At 36.0% G+C, this 13,910-nt stretch overlaps 2 protein-coding genes across 3 annotated transcripts; both read left to right on the forward strand.

Moving 5' to 3' along the window:
* The first annotated feature begins 57 nt into the window (after positions 1-57).
* On the forward strand, positions 58-4,925 carry LOC125671281 (uncharacterized). Of its 2 annotated transcripts, none has more exons than XM_048906858.2 (3): positions 58-192; positions 2,581-2,882; positions 3,610-4,925. In XM_048906858.2, exons 1-3 carry the CDS (start codon positions 185-187, stop codon positions 4,260-4,262), a joined length of 963 nt encoding a protein of 320 aa, XP_048762815.1. In that variant the 5' UTR covers positions 58-184; the 3' UTR covers positions 4,263-4,925. The 2 variants fall into 2 exon arrangements, with proteins under 2 accessions (XP_048762815.1, XP_048762823.1); XM_048906866.2 differs by lacking the exon at positions 58-192 and adding an exon at positions 264-436.
* A 7,701-nt stretch (positions 4,926-12,626) lies between these two features.
* On the forward strand, positions 12,627-13,637 carry LOC125664784 (toll-like receptor 5). The gene has a single exon (XM_048897592.2). The coding sequence runs from the start codon at positions 12,627-12,629 to the stop codon at positions 13,413-13,415; it is 789 nt and encodes a 262-aa protein (XP_048753549.2). The 3' UTR covers positions 13,416-13,637.
* The last annotated feature ends 273 nt before the right edge of the window (positions 13,638-13,910 follow it).

Consider the following 13,910-nt stretch of genomic DNA (forward strand, 5'->3'; position numbering starts at 1 on the left):
TAAATACCCCTGGACACACCTATATAAGGTAATCAACCAAAACCTATTGGTCATGTCTAAAAATAAATGATATTTAAATTAATGACAGAAAAAAAACAGGAAGGACTTTGCACTCCGCCCCCAGGATTAACACATTAGACAGGCTGTTTTCGTACGGAGGACAATTAACACACGTTACAGAACCATGGACAGGTATGTATACACTATAACTCTAATTATACTGATTAGATAATATTGATATAATAAGTGACAGTCAACTTGGGTATACTAGATCTGCAAAATCTTCTAATTATATGTTATATTTAAGACAATTACTATAATCATCGCAACTTATTGTCCTAACAAAGAAGGGGTGTACGTGTTGACTTTCTTGAAGCGATCGAGTGTCGGACAATGTGATTCATCATGGCTTAAAACTTGGCACCAAATTTTACAAGTATGTACAGTCAAAACAAGTATAATGTGTTAAAGAAAATTAATTCCTGTAAGTACTGAATAATTTAAAATTAAACTAGGCGTAAAGCAGGGCGATACCAGTAATCTTAAGTCCCGCCTTGTTTACAATGTATATCAATGACTTGTCAAAGTATCTTGAAGATACCCCTAATCTTATCATACAGAATTGTAAGGTAGGTAACTGCCTTATGAACGCTGGTGATGTAATATTATTATGTCGAACGGTAGTAGCCGGTCTAATACGGTCTATTGAATTATAGATCAAACTAGATACAAAATACGGAGGAAATTGATATGTAGGTTACGTACATCTGACCACAATTTTCAAACAGAAAGAGGTCGCTATGTGGACATTCCTAGAGATCAAAGTTTCTGTAAAAGATGTTCACAGGACATTATTGAAGGTGTCATGTCCATATTATATTGTATGCGGAGAGAATATGATGAATATTATACAAAAACACTGCTGTAACTTTGCTCACTTGGATAATGAAGACAAATTATCACGAGTCCTTAACCATGAAAATGGTGATTTGCGTCGTCACGTGTTATCCCGTTTTACAAAACATCTTGTACGACAAAATCGCAAGTCTTAAATTGTATTACACACTTATTAGTTTAAATGAGGGAATTAAAACGTTTCTGAAACTTAGTTTTCAACATTATTTTTTTCACTATTTTACATTGGAGTGATTTATCTTACAATAAACAGGAGAATTTCAGTATGTAAAGTTGGTCGTGGGTCGTAAGTTCTTTTGTAAAATGCACCCCAGGTGATTGTTTTCTTAATATTCGCCATTATTTTCTATCCCTTAGATAGAATGACACTTTCCTGCTTTGCATTGAAATATAAATGGCGGTACTACTTCAATCATTATTACATACATGGAGCATTATCCAACTTTGCAATCAAATCATAAAACCAATCTAGTATTATAAAATCTTATATATAACAGGGGATGCTTATTCCTCCTATAAAAAGGCACCTGATCCCACCTCTGGTGTGTCCAGGGGTCCGTGTTTGCCCAACTATCTATTTTGTATTGCTTGTAGGCGTTGTGAGATTGATCACTGTTCGTTATCTTCACCTTTCATATAGTAAATTTTATTTTAAACACAATTTGTATGTACTTATGTCAAGTTATGTGTAAGTGTATGTTACTTGTGAGGCCTGAGAGGGCCCTAATTTGGAAATCACTTATTTTAGAGACGTCACCAGCTGTAGTTGAAGTGCCACAAATTTCGACCTATGCTTAGGTCCTTAGAAATGAGGGTTCTTTAACGTGATCTTCTTGTGAATTACTTTTTTAGGGTTTTCGATATGTCATAAAGATCTTGAATGGGTTTCAAGGTTAAATATAGAATACAAAGGTCATTGGAATGGAAATGTGTGCTGATTACGTTATGACATGTTGCGCAGTCGTTGTTGATGTCGGGATCGACAGGGTAGGTCATGTGATCTGCACCTGGACAGGGTTGAATGTGCAACGAAAATCGATGGCTGGACCAGTAATTGAACTCTGTGCAGGTGTCTGTCCACCCGATTATCCAGAATGATATCCATGGTCGCCTACCAATGAACCAATTCTTTCTGCTGGTCTTCGCTATTATAAGTACAATTTGACTTCACAGACTTGTTTTTATTTATTTATTTATTTATTTACTTTGGTTGTTATCAAGTCTCCCAAAGGAAATTTGAACATGGACTGATAGAAACATAGGTGTGTCCAGGGGTCTGTGTTTGCCCAACTATCTACTTTGTATTGCTTATAGGAGTTCTGATATTGATCACTGTTCGTTATCTTCACCTTTCATCTTTAACAATGATGATTAAATGTTAATTGGTCCTACAAGCTGATTTATGCAACAAACTGGTACATGTATCATATAGATAACTTGAATCAAGCCAGTGTTTTATAATCGGCATATCTTGGTGGGTTTTTTTTTTATGTCTTGAAAGTACAACATTTCATATCCTCGCACTGGTGTAATGTGTGGTTTTGGGGTATATGCTTTGAGAGTTCCGTTAGTTCAATTAAAACCATTACAATAAATAAAGGTTGACAGAATCACCTACCTATGTAGTATGTCTGGTTTGTAACCGTTATTTCTTTTATTATCTAGAGAGCGAGTGTTAGCGGAGCTGGAGGATCAAGGATTCTCCGTGGTGGAGGGTGTCCTTTCAGAGGAGGACTGTCAGCAGTACAGTAACGAGTTCAAGGAATGGGTCAACCAATACAGAGACAACAATGTCATGTTCGGAAACTTCGAGTCCCTTGTCCAATCCTACAGGATAGGCCACTTCAATGCTTCTTGGGCCGTTCGTCTCAAGGTCAAACACGTGTTCGCTGATCTTTGGGGAACGGAGAAGTTGTTGACCAGTGTAGATGGAGTGGCCGCATCACCACCACCGGAAATGGCGCCAGGTACTAATTTATTTCAGTAAGAACCGAAATACTTAAATTTTTAATAAGGTACATTCAATATCGTGTGAAGTACAGATCTTATCATACAACAAAATAAAGATAAACAATATTTACTCACACGCACAAAAAACCAAACAACAACCCAAAAAAAAAAAAAACCAAAAATAAAGATAGTCTACATACAGCATACAGACGGCGTAAAAACAGTGTAAAGACGGCGTGAAACAGTGTAAAGATAGTGTAAAGACGGCGTGAAACAGTGTAAAGATAGTGTAAAGACGGCGTGAAACAGTGTAAAGACCGTGTAAAGACGTAGCAAACACAGAATAAAGACAGTGTAAACATACGGTGTATGGCTTCTTCATAGAGTTTATCACAAACTGTGCGCCAAGAACAGAATTCAGTTATTTGAATGGTGGTTGGTTGAAAACTGCTCTGAAGATCATTCAGCATACCGTGACATGTTTTCTTCTCTGATACAGGCATTTGAGACTTCTGATCCATATCAGCAACTGATTTATCTATAATAGCATATTTCAACCTTCTCCACAAAAGGCGTGTTGAGTAAATTGAATACTTTTTGTGGAAACAAAATGTGGTTTGAAATGCACAAAGAATAAACTATCTACGTCAAGTAACTTATTCAAAGAACAAACTCAAAATATCTTATATATTGTACATGTAAGTTTATTGTTATCAACCTTCATTGTTACCATATTTTTTCCAGATCGACCAAAATTTCGAACCAGCAAAACATTTCTACATTTGGACCAGGGAGCAATGAGGCAGGGCCTACATGCGTACCAGAGCGGCGTGTATCTGGAGGAATCCTCATCATCGGATCATTGCTTTAGAGTCCTGAAGGGATCACACAAACGCATCAATGAATTTTACGACCAGCATCCACTGGCAGCCAAAGAATCAAGTGTGTTTGAATACTACGAACTCACAAAAGAAGAAATTGATTGGTATAAAGACCTTGGATTTCCCGAGACAACGGTTCCGGTTCCAAAAGGAGGAATGGTGCTGTGGGATTCTCGTTTGGTTCATGATAACGCAAGACCGTTAGAGGGTCGACCTCACCCCGATAGATGGCGTCACGCTATATTCGTGTGCATGACACCTGCGAAATGGGCAAAGCAGTCCGATTTGAAGATTAAAAAAGATGCATATAAAAATCTTCTTTTGACAACACATTGGCCAAGTCGAAATGTTGCTACGTTTCCGGAATACCATCCCACGGGAAAGGGGGATTATAAAGAACTGACCGAACTTCCGGAAATAGCGAAAACTAAGGAAGTGAAGCTGCTGATGGGAGTGGAGGAGTATGACTTCAGTGACGGGGAACCGAATGGACCCGAGGATCCAAAATGGAAGTGAAAGAGACAAACAAATCTGGAGTTTTGAATATCAAGCGGAATCGAAAAGAAAAGACAAAATGGTAGAAATACCCACCAAGAATGTATATATACTCGAATTCACAGCATTCGTTGATCACTTTAAGGTTAGCCCTCTTTGGATGGATCGTTAATCAGCTCTAGATTAGCACAACTATTTTGAAGGATTTGTTCACGACGGTCGACTTCCGATGAAAGCATATACGGTCTGTTGTAGGGTTGGCTGTCGAGCTCCTTGGCAGCTATCTCAGTGACAGTTAACAACGCATAGAAATTGAACAACAGGAACCTGTACGTGGGCCTTTCATGCTAAACATTTTCTAATATAACCAATGATATATTTTATTTTTTGACGAATCTGCATTATACAATTATGCAGATGACAACATGTTGTTTTATGCACACAAAGAGTGTCCAGTTAAAATAAAAGTTTTATTGAAACTCTCATCGGATTGTTTGAACACAACTCTATGAAGGATAACCGAAATGAATTTCAGACCATATGCCAAGGGAGGAACACTAACGGGAGTGTAACACAGAAAACCTTATACGTGTTAGAAATACGTCAAAATGGCCACCTGAAGTTCTAATGTGCATTATGAACTTTTAGGGAATCTAATTTCTAAATAAATTTGTTTCAAGTGCCTTGTCAGATTTCTTTTCATTGTTGGACAATATTTTTAGCGGTAGTGAAACGAAATGGCCATATTCTTTTTTCATGAATAACAAATTTTACATCCTTGTGAGTTTATCGATCGATTACCTGTTATTGTAAATGTAATGGTGGGACACTAAGCGGACCAGGTTTTGTTATTGTAAATGTAATGGTGGGACACTAAGCGGACCAGGATTTGTTATTGTAAATGTAATTGTGGGGCACTCAGCGGACCAGCATCTGTTATTGTAAATGTAATGGTGGAACTATAAGCGGACCAGGGCTTATTATTGTAAATGTAATGGTGTGACACTAAGCGGACCAGGGTTTGTTATTGTAAATGTAATGGTGGGACACTAAGCGGACCAGCATCTGTTATTGTAAATGTAATGGTGGAACTCTAAGCGAACCAGGGCTTGTTATTGTAAATGTAATGATGTGACACTAAGCGGACCAGGGTTTGTTATTGTAAATGTAATGGTGTGACACTCAACAGACCAGGGTTTGTTATTGTAAATGTAATGGTGTGACACTCAGCAGACCAGGGTTTGTTATTGTAAATGTAATGGTGGTAGACTAAGCGAACCAGGGTTTGTTATTGTAAATGTAATGGTGGAACTCTACGCGGACCAGGGTTTGTTATTGTAAATGTAATGGTGTAACTCTAAGCGGACCAGGGTTTGTTATTGTAAATGTAATGGTGTGACACTCAGCGGACCAGCATCTGTTATTGTAAATGTAATGGTGTGACACTCAGCAAACCAGCGTTTGTTATTGTAAATGTAATGGTGGGACACTCAGCGGACCAGCATCTGTTATTGTAAATGTAATGGTGGGACACTAAGCGGACCAGCATCTGTTATTGTAAATGTAATTGTGGGACACTCAGCAGACCAGGGTTTGTTATTGTAAATGTAATGGTGGAACTCTAAGTGGACCAGGATTTGTTATTGTAAATGTAATGGTGGGACACTAACCGGACCAGGGTTTGTTAATGTAAATGTAATGGTGGAACTCTATGTAGACCAGGGTTTGTTATTGTAAATGTAATGGTGGGACACTAAGCGGACCAGCATCTGTTATGGTAAATATAATGGTGGGACACTAAGCGAACCAGGGTTTGTTATTGTAAATGTAATGGTGGAACTCTAAGCGGACCAGCATCTGTTATTGTAAATGTAATGTTTTGACACTAAGCGGACCAGCATCTGTTATTGTAAATGTAATGATGTGACACTAAGTGAACCAGGGTTTGTTATTGTAAATGTAATGGTGGGACACTAAGCGGACCAGAGTCTGTTATTGTAAATGTAATGGTGTGACACTCAGCAGACCAGGGTTTGTTATTGTAAATGTAATGGTGGGACACTAAGCGAACCAGGGTTTCTTATTGTAAATGTAATGGTGTGACACTAAGCGGACCAGGGTTTGTTAATGTAAATGTAATGGTGGAACTCTACGCGGACCAGGGTTTGTTATTGTAAATGTAATGGTGGAACACTAAGCGGACCAGCATCTGTTATTGTAAATGTAATGGTGGGACACTAAGCGGACCAGAGTCTGTTATTGTAAATGTAATGGTGGGACACTAAGCGGACCAGGGTTTGTTATTGTAAATGTAATGGTGGGACACTCGGCGAACCAGGGTGTTATTGTAAATGTAATGGTGGGACACTAAGCGGACCAGGGTTTGTTATTGTAAATGTAATGGTGGGACACTAAGCGGACCAGAGTCTGTTATTGTAAATGTAATGGTGGGACACTAAGCGGACCAGGGTTTGTTATTGTAAATGTAATGGTGGGACACTAAGCGGACCAGAGTCTGTTATTGTAAATGTAATGGTGTGACACTCAGCAGACCAGGGTTTGTTATTGTAAATATAATGGTGGGACACTAAGCGAACCAGGGTGTTATTGTAAATGTAATGGTGTGACAGTCAGCAGACCAGGACCACAATGTAAACTAGTCATTTGTACTAATTGTGCTATCCGGTCTAAATAAAAGAATTTATTATTATTATTATTACCACCAGGGTTTTAATCTACTGTATTAGATTACTTAGAAAATGAGTTCTTTTGTATTCATCTTTCAATTAATGTTTTGATATATAAACGACATGGCTTGTTTTTTAATACATTTCCGGTAGATACAATAAAACAGTAAGAGATGGGTATATATGTAAGGGATACAAGACTCCGATGGTCTATTGTGTCAGATACGGGACTGCCCGAGCCGCGTAGCGGCGATTGATCAGTTCTGTATCTGATATAATAGACCATCGGAGTCTTGTATCTTACTTAAAACATTGTTCTATCTAAAACAGTATTTCTCATAATATTGGCGTGCTCTTGATAATACTGGACTATGTTCAGTACAGTATGAAAAATAAAGTACCGTCAAGACAAAGAACTGACGTCACAACAATGTTTTAATAAAACCTCTTAAACAAAATGTTTGTTTATTTTCATTTTTGACATTCATGTATCACTTTCTAATCAATGATATAAATTTATTTCACTATATTACTAGTATTTTATATTCTATCTATATATTTTATGAAAAATTGTATTACATGTACTAGTAAATTGAAATAAGTTTTCTTATTCAATAGAAAATGAAACTGATGCTGTACCAATTTTGGAATCGACGAAATTTTGTTTGCTGTAAGGTAAAGATGGTTAAAAATTTGTATGGATCAAGCACTATAGGAAGACCAAGATAATTTGATAGTGACGGGTAAGTGAAAGGAACACTTTTCTAGTAAGCTCACCTGGGGAGAAATTTTCTTATTAATTTCCCCCCAAGAGGAGACAGTGAACTTGTGAAATAAATGCACTGCAGAAAAAACCGGAACTTGGGATATAAGTGGTGAAGTTGCTTAGCAAATCTTGTTCTCAAAACGTGTAAGAAAGTTTCCTTATATAGGAGAAACTTTAGACATATTGTTCTAGAACATATTCTAGAAGTGGTGCAAATCAAATGTGGATTCTATAAAATTTCAAAGAACTTTTAGTAGATTTAAAATCACAAAACTGTTCCAAAATCAACAGCACTAAATTGTACCATTATTCAACATTGTACACGATTATTCCTAACGTTAAATAAAAACTAGACTTTTCGACATCTGAATATACTAGATTTCCTCATTGACAACATCTACGTAGTCTTTCGTGATCAGATCTTTCAACAGTCTGTTGGAATTCCAATGGGGAAGAATTGTACTCCTTTATAAGCTAATCTGTTTTTGTATTCATATGAGGCAGAATTTAAAAAGTGCATTTATTTCCATTTATTAGAGTTAAAACTAACAAATTTTCAAATAAAATATGTCGGTCATCACACTTTTGAAGTTGTGAGACATACATAAACAGAATCATATATCAACGTCAGAAAATTGCAATTTTCCTTAATCAAATTTCATAACAAATTGGTTATGACGATATAATAGCATTCATAATAATTTCATGAAACTGTTTCTTCACAAAAAATGTACAAAATGTCTGTAAAAATTAAAGGAAATCTATCGCGTACTAGACTTGATAAAGAAATCAACAAAAACAGAGTTATTCCCCTTGGGTTCAATATTTTGAAACTTATCGTTGATTATTCATCTATTACTTAGACTTTTAAAGTAGTTTATTTTTAACAAGATTTTTTACGATAACTATCGAAAAGACTCTAACAAAATTTATGTTCCTATCATGCACAAATCTAAATAAATAATTGATTTTGCAAAATCTGATGACGTCACAGGAGGGCGGAATTACTTTTTAAAATTTTAGACATACATGATTCGACGACGTTTTATCTACTAATATTAATAATACTCCTTTTCATTCGTATTCGATATATCACTGTGAATTTGAAATAAAAGACACGACAGAGTCTTACATATTTGTTTCATATTTGGATATTTTATTAAACCTTGCATATAGATGTTCACGGCAAACTAACAACACAACTTTATGACAAAATTTCCTTCGTCTCCCATATTCCATTATGTCTCTCAACTGATTCGATACTCGAAAGCATATTCTGCGTATGATCAAGTTTAAAATCAAGGCAGGCTATTGGCAAATAAATTGATGTTACAGGGGTTTCAACAGTGTGCATTTCACAAATTCTATGGTCGATAGAATGATTTAATTTGCAAATACAATTTGCCAGTAGGTCGAATGCTGTCTGACGCGTTTCATGTTAATTGTTAGGTCGTTCTTTACATGCTAATTTTGACAGTGGAATACTCCATTTACCTGGTCAAAATATAGTGCTCATGGCGGTGGATGTTGCACACATAAAACAGATTTCATAAACTCTAAATGTACCTTTTCTACTTCGCTGGCATTATGACAATCCCAAATTCAGACCACTTGCTAGAGAATCAAACTGTGATTCTGAGCTTAAACACATATTTTCAACTTTAGACTTTGATAAAAGCATGGCTTTTCTTCCATGGCATGCTAAATGTCTTTGCGCGCAAAATGGTTAACATAGCAGTTAAGTAAAAGACCAAGATATAAAAATCTGTCAACAGCTTCAATTCAGTTACTATTCAGATTTTTATGTAGGTTTAATTTTACCTCCATTTCTAAATATAAAACATTTTGTATTATCTACAGTAACAGAAAGATCCATGTATTCTGTATCTAACATTTGTCGAAGCTCATATTCTCGGCAAAAATGATCATATCATTTTCATACATCAATACAAACAAATTCATTTCTCATAAATGTGTAAGCACAGTATATATATTATTTTTTTGAAAAAAGATTTCTACATCAAAATCATTTACATATAAAGACAAAGTATAGGAGATAGCACCTTCCCTTCTAAAAGTCTAACCTTAAAACATTCCGAAAACAAAACTACAGTTTTAGCAATAAACATTCTTTCATACATGATCCTAGCATGAATAATACACCGTGATTTACGTCCAATGCCGTAGGTGCTGAGAATTTCCACAATTCAACTCGGTCAACCGTGTCAAAGGTTTTCTTAAAATCCATAAAACAATTTGTATAATAACTGTTATACAGTCATATTATTAACTGACGTTAGATAATAAAAACAATTACCCTTTCGAGACTGCAATCCAAGCTAGACCACAGTGAAAATCTTTCATATTAATTATTGATATGGATAACTTATTATGTAGGTAAATACCAGTTTTGAATACTAGCATTTTATTAAAGACACTTGCAACAAAAATTTTCTACATTCTTTTGAAGAGTTCCAATTTTTACATTTTCGACAAAATTGGAGTATGTTTGAAAGTTTCCTTATCATTAGAGTCTTTATTGATATTTATTTACCAACATGACGCACCAAGAGCATTTTTGATCAATAGGTGAAAAGAGTTCAAGTGATCGCAGAGTGCCTCTATACTGGAAAGCTCTGAAAACAAATACCCAATAAGCACTACTAATTTGATCAACTTGACTTACTGCTAATTCAGTTTGCAATGTTGTTATTTTCACATGCTTTGTATAGTTATTCATTTTGTACAGAAATATTTTGAAACAGAGAAGTTCGATTTGTTAATAGCAAATATCCTGAAACAAACTGTGAATGATAGACAAACTAAACAATCTACTCATTTAACAAACGATCACTTGAGCCGTTGATAGCAAAAAAGGTCCTTATCTTATCCAACAATGTTTTTCAAAAAAACCTCATAATGAAACAATGTAACATCCTTTTTTGCATACTCGTAAAGGAAAAGGTCATGATTACCAATCAGGAGTTGGTTGTCATCGTTGATTGACTGTAATATTTTAACGACAATCAACATTGCACTAATATTTTGAGAGATGTTCTCTATTGTTCACACTTTAGCATTGATATACTTAAGGACCCTTTTTGCTGGGAACGGCTCACTTGCATGTGACTTTACTTGTTCAAGGAGTCAGGTTCTTATGCGTGATAGAGACGAACTAGTTACTTGGATAAGTTAAATGACTGCATAATTGTCTTGGACACAATCGCAAAAGACTTTTCAATTGCCAATGTCTGAATAAAAAAGATGGGTGCCGTTTTAAATTTTCCGACTTTCCAAAACCCTAATAGGTGTTCAGGGCTGTAACACAAGAAGTCACCACAAGAAGTACCCTTGGTGGTATAAATGCTTTTTATAGCCTGTCACTTGATCTATTTAGAGTTGTCAGACATTTGGAGTTTGTGTTAAAATCAGAATTGCAATAATGATTTTAGATTTGAGATCGCTTGGAAATTAACTGCTGTGGTTTGACCAGATTCAGTATGTCTTGAGGTGCTTGGTTGGGGATTTGATTGGCTTAAATAGATAGGGGTGTGGTCAATTTGTTTGTTGTTGAAAACAGTGACTATAGTTATATCCTAAGCATGTGGGGAGGTATGTGTAGTATGGTTGAAGACATTTGTAGTCCTGTAGTACTCACCGTATTTGAGAGTTTTGGACATTGATATGCAGTGTTTGAGAGTTTTGGACATTGATATGCAGTGTTTGAGAGTTTTGGACATTGATATGCAGTGTTTGAGAGTTTTGGACATTGATATGCAGTGTTTGAGAGTTTTGGACATTGATATGCAGTGTTTGAGAGTTTTGGACCTAGGTCTTATTAAGGGGTGTGTTTAGGACCAAACTGGCTGCCATCCTATATTTCTAGGAAATGCTGCTTTGAGATTAACCCTCCATTAAATATTGTTGATTGTTGCTGTAGCTCCTCATTGAGAGTGAGAAGCAGTGAATAGTGGACAAACTGGTTTTACATTATGCCATAATGAGTCAGTATGATGAGCCCAAAGTGTATCTGATACACTGCATAAAGGAGTGGGACTGATTGTTCCTTGGAGAAATGCATGGCATTTAGAATTGAGAGTCATGGGTCTTTTGCATGAGACCTTTCAAACCGAGCTCCCGTGTCGCGGTAGGCGTTGGCACGATAAAGAATCATCACTGGTACTGCACTGAACGTCATGTATAGGTCTAAATTTGCTGCATTTCATCTACAGCTGGTGATTGTCTCAGTCTGAGTGGAAACATTCTCGATAGGAGGTAAACACTTTTGACGGCGATAGATACTCGTTCCGGTGCCAGTTCACGCTACACCGGCTTTAAGAAAGTAAGTGAGATACAGCAAGTCAATTCAATTTAGTCATACAAGATGCACACTGTGTCTGAAATATTTTATAAAGCACAGATTATAGCTGCCCGAAGTAAAGAAATTTACTATATAGGGATACTTATCTAAGCCCAGACCAGGGGTTGAATCCAACACTAGTCAAACCAAAGATCGCAAATGCCAACACAATCAAAATCCATAACAAGTTGATTAAATTCAGATGCTTTGATCCGCTCACGGATGTATATAAGCGGATCAAAGAATCTGATTTTATGCAGATTGACTCCATGAATAATGACTTACATTTGGCAATATATATGCTTCACTGAAAAATATATTTCAAAATAATTGATTTTCCTTCTCCCTGACGGAATGGCGTGTAGCTAGTGCTTTAGTAATTATATATGAATGCTCGAACATTACTGTACAAGGAATTTGGATAAAATCTTCTCTGCTTAGTCGACCATGAAGTATACAAATTAAACATCTTAACTTGACATTAACATTTCTATATTTATGTTTGAGATTATTCATTCCTGTATTGTAGCTTTTAGAAAATTAATCATAATGCAGTAAGTTTTCGAATTATCATGGAGGATTTCAGTGATGACTTGAACGTCACAGTCTCGAAGGGACTAAACGGACGAAAAGACATATTTAGAAGAAGAAAACGCGCCATTGATATTTCGTACGTTGATAATCTACCGTCGGCCGACAACACTAAAGAAGTAGGTACACATTCCTCCAATGTTAAGTCCTGGGACATTAGTGCAGTGTTGTCGGGATGTTTACTCGTCACTACTGTCATTACCCTGGTTTTCTTTGTGGTGTTTAGGAAGAGAATGGACTATCGAATGTATCGAATAAGGCGACGTCTTGAACGGCGAAAGCGTCCCCGTCCGGGAGAACAGTCCTTATTGGAGGAAAAACACTATGACGTATATTTGTCGTATGCAGAAAGTGACTATCCATGGGTGTTGAACCATTTACTTCCGCATATTGACAGCGGAGAGTTTGATGAAAACAAGGCTTTTGAAGGCAAATTTAAAACGTATTTCAGTGACAGAGACGCACAACCAGGAAAACGCGAACTGGAAATTGTGTGCGATAACATTGAACAGAGTAGAAAAAGTATAGTAGTTTTATCCGGAAACTACAAACAGAAGCCATTACACACGCTAGAATTGGAATATATGTTGATGTGCAAAGAAAATTTGGTCATTCAGGAAATCATCCTTGTTATGACGGAAGAATTGAACTTCGAACAAATTCCCGAAGTTCTCCATCCTCAAATAAAGAAAGAGAAGGTTCTACAATGGGAAAATGACAAAATGAAGGAAAGGAAGTTTCTTAAAGATTTGATACAGGCTCTGAATTAACATATACCTCATTTGACTCTTCAATGGATTCAAGAAGAGAAAGACTATATCTGTCAAGCTCATTCTTAACTGAAATTTGGTTATTTAGAGTGGTGCTGCGAGATTTAGATAAAGCAATATCGCTCGATGAAGAGTAAAGCGTAACTTATTCTAAATCGAGCTTTAAAACTACATTTAATTACTTACAATCATTGCTAAAACGGGTTTCTTTCTTCTTTTTTTTTTTTTACATATTCAATAATAATGCAAGAATTGTGTATGTCATTGTTTCCTTTCCTTCCGAATCTTCTGATGAAAAGGTGAAGATAACCATCAGTGATATATGTTACAGAAGTTGTGACGTATATTGACAGATAGCCATCAGTGACATGATATGTTACAGAAGTTGTGACGTATATTGACACATTGTGGTTTATGTTTCAAGTAATTGTCATTAAAATGCAATGACTTTTAGATATTGTCGTTATAACTATTTAGTTTACCAATATAATTGTG

Source organism: Ostrea edulis, chromosome 1, assembly GCF_947568905.1.
Source record: "Ostrea edulis chromosome 1, xbOstEdul1.1, whole genome shotgun sequence".
Taxonomy (NCBI): domain Eukaryota; kingdom Metazoa; phylum Mollusca; class Bivalvia; order Ostreida; family Ostreidae; genus Ostrea; species Ostrea edulis.

What these genes read in the sequence shown, in the direction of transcription:
- LOC125664784 (XM_048897592.2), top strand. Translation starts at nt 12,627, where the DNA reads ATGGAGGATTTCAGTGATGACTTGAACGTCACAGTCTCGAAGGGACTA.
- LOC125671281 (XM_048906858.2), top strand. An exon ending in ACCACCGGAAATGGCGCCAG is followed by an intron (nt 2,883 to 3,609) that starts GTACTAATTTAT and finishes TATTTTTTCCAG; the next exon opens with ATCGACCAAAATTTCGAACC.